The sequence below is a fragment of the Terrapene carolina genome, unplaced genomic scaffold (assembly GCF_002925995.2).
Source record: "Terrapene carolina triunguis isolate 2854851 unplaced genomic scaffold, T_m_triunguis-2.0 Scaffold22330, whole genome shotgun sequence".
Taxonomy (NCBI): domain Eukaryota; kingdom Metazoa; phylum Chordata; order Testudines; family Emydidae; genus Terrapene; species Terrapene triunguis.
The window spans coordinates 1758-4488 of NW_020686681.1; the positions used below are offsets into that span (position 1 = coordinate 1758).

General features: G+C 63.3%; 1 protein-coding gene across 1 annotated transcript; it reads left to right on the forward strand.

The window, feature by feature from the left end:
- Nucleotides 1-213: 213 nt before the first annotated feature.
- LOC112122108 (serine protease hepsin-like) lies at nt 214-2472 on the forward strand (the record flags this gene model as incomplete). The annotated part of the gene is made up of 3 exons (XM_026662087.1): nt 214-426; nt 728-918; nt 2347-2472. Coding segments are annotated over 3 exons (530 nt in total), but the record flags the coding sequence as incomplete, so codon positions are not given.
- Between the last annotated feature and the right edge of the window lie 259 nt (nt 2473-2731).

Below are 2731 nucleotides of genomic sequence, written 5' to 3' on the forward strand. Positions count from 1 at the left end.
TTGTGCCAGATCCTGCACAGGCACTTCCTGGCCCTGCAATTTCCAGTTGAAACAGACAAGAGCCAGCCTGGAAGAAGCTCCAGGATAAAATGCGGCCTCCAGAGTAACCCAGGAAACCTCCTTTGGAGTCAGGGTGTCGGGGGAGTTACCCCTGGGACCACGCTGGGGGAGTGGCTGTGGGGGTAGGGTGGGGGGTTGGTTGTCTCCCCCTAGTGGCTGCGGCGGAGCATGGCTGGCACTGACGGGCGTGTCCCCTGCAGACTGTGGGCGTAGGAAGCTGTCTGTTGACCGGATCGTGGGGGGCCAGGACGCCAGTCTGGGCAAGTGGCCGTGGCAAGTCAGCCTGCGCTACGACGGCACCCACCTGTGCGGTGGCTCCATCATCTCCAGCGAGTGGGTTGTCACTGCCGCACACTGCTTCCCTGAGTGAGTGCCCAGCCCCAAGGGCGGATGGAACCCAGGAGTCCTGCCTTCAGCCCTGCCTCCCTGCTCTAACCACAAGACCCCACTTCCCTTCCAGAGCTGGGCATAGATCCCAGGAGTCCTGGCTCCCAGTCCCCCTGCTCTAACCACTAGACCCCACACTCCTGGCAGAGCCAGAGAGAGAACACAGGAGTCCTGCCTCCCTGCCCCCTGCTCTCAGCAGCAGTCCCATCCCTGGTGGGGGAGGGGGTGGCAGCCCCGCCTGGCCCCCTGATGCACTATGTCCGTCTGTCCATCCCTGCAGGAGAAACCGGGTGGTGAGCCGCTGGCGGGTTTTCTCTGGCGCCATCTCTCAGGTGTCCAGCAGGGGGCAGCAGGTGGGGGTGACGGGTGTGGTGTACCACGCGGGCTACCTGCCCTTCCTGGACCCCAACAGCGAGGAGAACGGCAACGACATCGCGCTGGTGCACCTGGCCACGCCCCTCAGCTTCACCGGTGCGTGTGGGCGAGCGGTGACGCCTGGGAGTGCGGGACGCCTGGCGGGGAGCCTGGGGGTCACCCCATGCACTGCGGGGAGGCACCCATGGGGCTTTGTGCGTGGGGTGCAGTGTGAGAGTGTGAGCATGTTAGTGATTCTGGGTGTGTGGAGCAGTTGTGTGTGGGTGAGGGGTGTCTGTAGTGTGTGCACATTGTGTGTGATGTCTGTGTATGGTGTGTGGCGTGTCTGTGGGTTTTGTGTGTGTGTCTGTTGTGCATTTTCTGTGTGGTGCATTTATCTGCGTGCACAGTGCGATGTGTCCGAGTAGTATGTGTGTTGTGTGTATGGTGTGCGAGGTGTGTGTTGTACATGTATCTGTGTGGGTGTGTGTGGCTGTGTGGGTATGTGGGTGTGTGTGGCTGTGTTTGGCTGTGTGTGGGTGTGTGGGCATGTGGCTGTGTGTGTGTGTGCGTGTGGCTTTGTGGGTGTGTGGGTGTGGCTGTGCGGGCGTGTGGCTGTGTGTGGCTGTGCGGGCGTGTGGCTGTGTGTGGGTGTGGGGCTGTGTGGGCGTGTGGGGGTGTGCGGCTGTGCGGGCGTGTGGTTGTGTGGGTGTGTGGCTTTGTGGGTGCGTGGAAGTGGCTGTGCAGGCGTGTGGGTGTGTGGCTGTGCGGGCATGTGGGTGTGTGGCTGTGCGGGCGTGTGGCTGTGTGTGGGCATGTGGCTGTGTGGGCATGTGGGGGTGTGTGGCTGTGTGTGGGCATGTGGCTGTGTGGGGGGCTGTGCGGGCGTGCGGGCATGTGGCTGTGTGTGTGTGTGGGCGTGTGGGGGTGTGTGGCTGTGTGTGGGCTTGTGGCTATGTGGGTGTGTGGGGCGTGTGGCTGTGTGTGGGCGTATGGCTGTGTGGGTGTGTGTGGCTGTGTGGGTGTGGGCGTGTGGCTGTGTGTGGGTGTGGCTCTGTGTGGGTGTGTGGCTGTGTAGCTGTGTGTGGCTGTGTGGGCATGTGGCTGTGTGTGGGTTTGTGGCTGTGCGGGCATGTGGTGGGCATGTGGCTGTGTGTGGGCGTGTGGCTATGTGGGTGTGTGGGGCGTGTGGCTGTGTGTGGGAGTATGGCTCTGCGGGTGTGTGGCTGTGTGTGGGTGTGGCTGTGTGTGGGCGTGTGGCTCTGTATGGCTGTGTGGCTGTGTGTGGGTGTGTGGCTGTGCGGGCGTGTGGGTGTGGGGCTGTGTGTGGGTGTGGGGCTGTGTGTGGGTGTGTGGGCGTGTGTGGCTGTGTAGCTGTGTGTGGCTGTGTGGGCGTGTGGCTGTGTGTGGGTTTGTGGCTGTGCGGGCGTGTGGTGGGCATGTGGCTGTGTGTGGGTGTGTGGCTGTGTGTGTTAGCGTGTGGCTTTGTGGGCATGTGGCGCGCAACCCTTATCTGTGCCTCATGCCCAGGCTCTGTCTCCCCAGAGGACGTCCAGCCCGTCTGCCTCCCGGCACTGGGGCAGCCCCTCCTGGACGGCAAGGTCTGCACTGTGACCGGCTGGGGCAACACCCAGTACTACGGTGAGTGTGCGACTGCCCCTCCCCCCCAGGGCCGGCTCTAGGTTTTTTGCCGCCCCAAGCAAAAAACATTTTGGCTGCCCCCCGTCCCAGCCCTGGGCTCCTTGCCGCACCCCCCTGCTGCCCCAGCCCTGGGCTCTCCCCACCCACCCACCCACACCCCCTGCCGCCCCAGCCCTGGGCTCTCTCCTCCCCACCCAACCTGCACCCTCCTTCCGCTGGTAACTCGCTCCCAGGGCGGGTCATTCAGCAGGAATTTTAGATGTGCACAGAACACAGACAGGATTGGTTC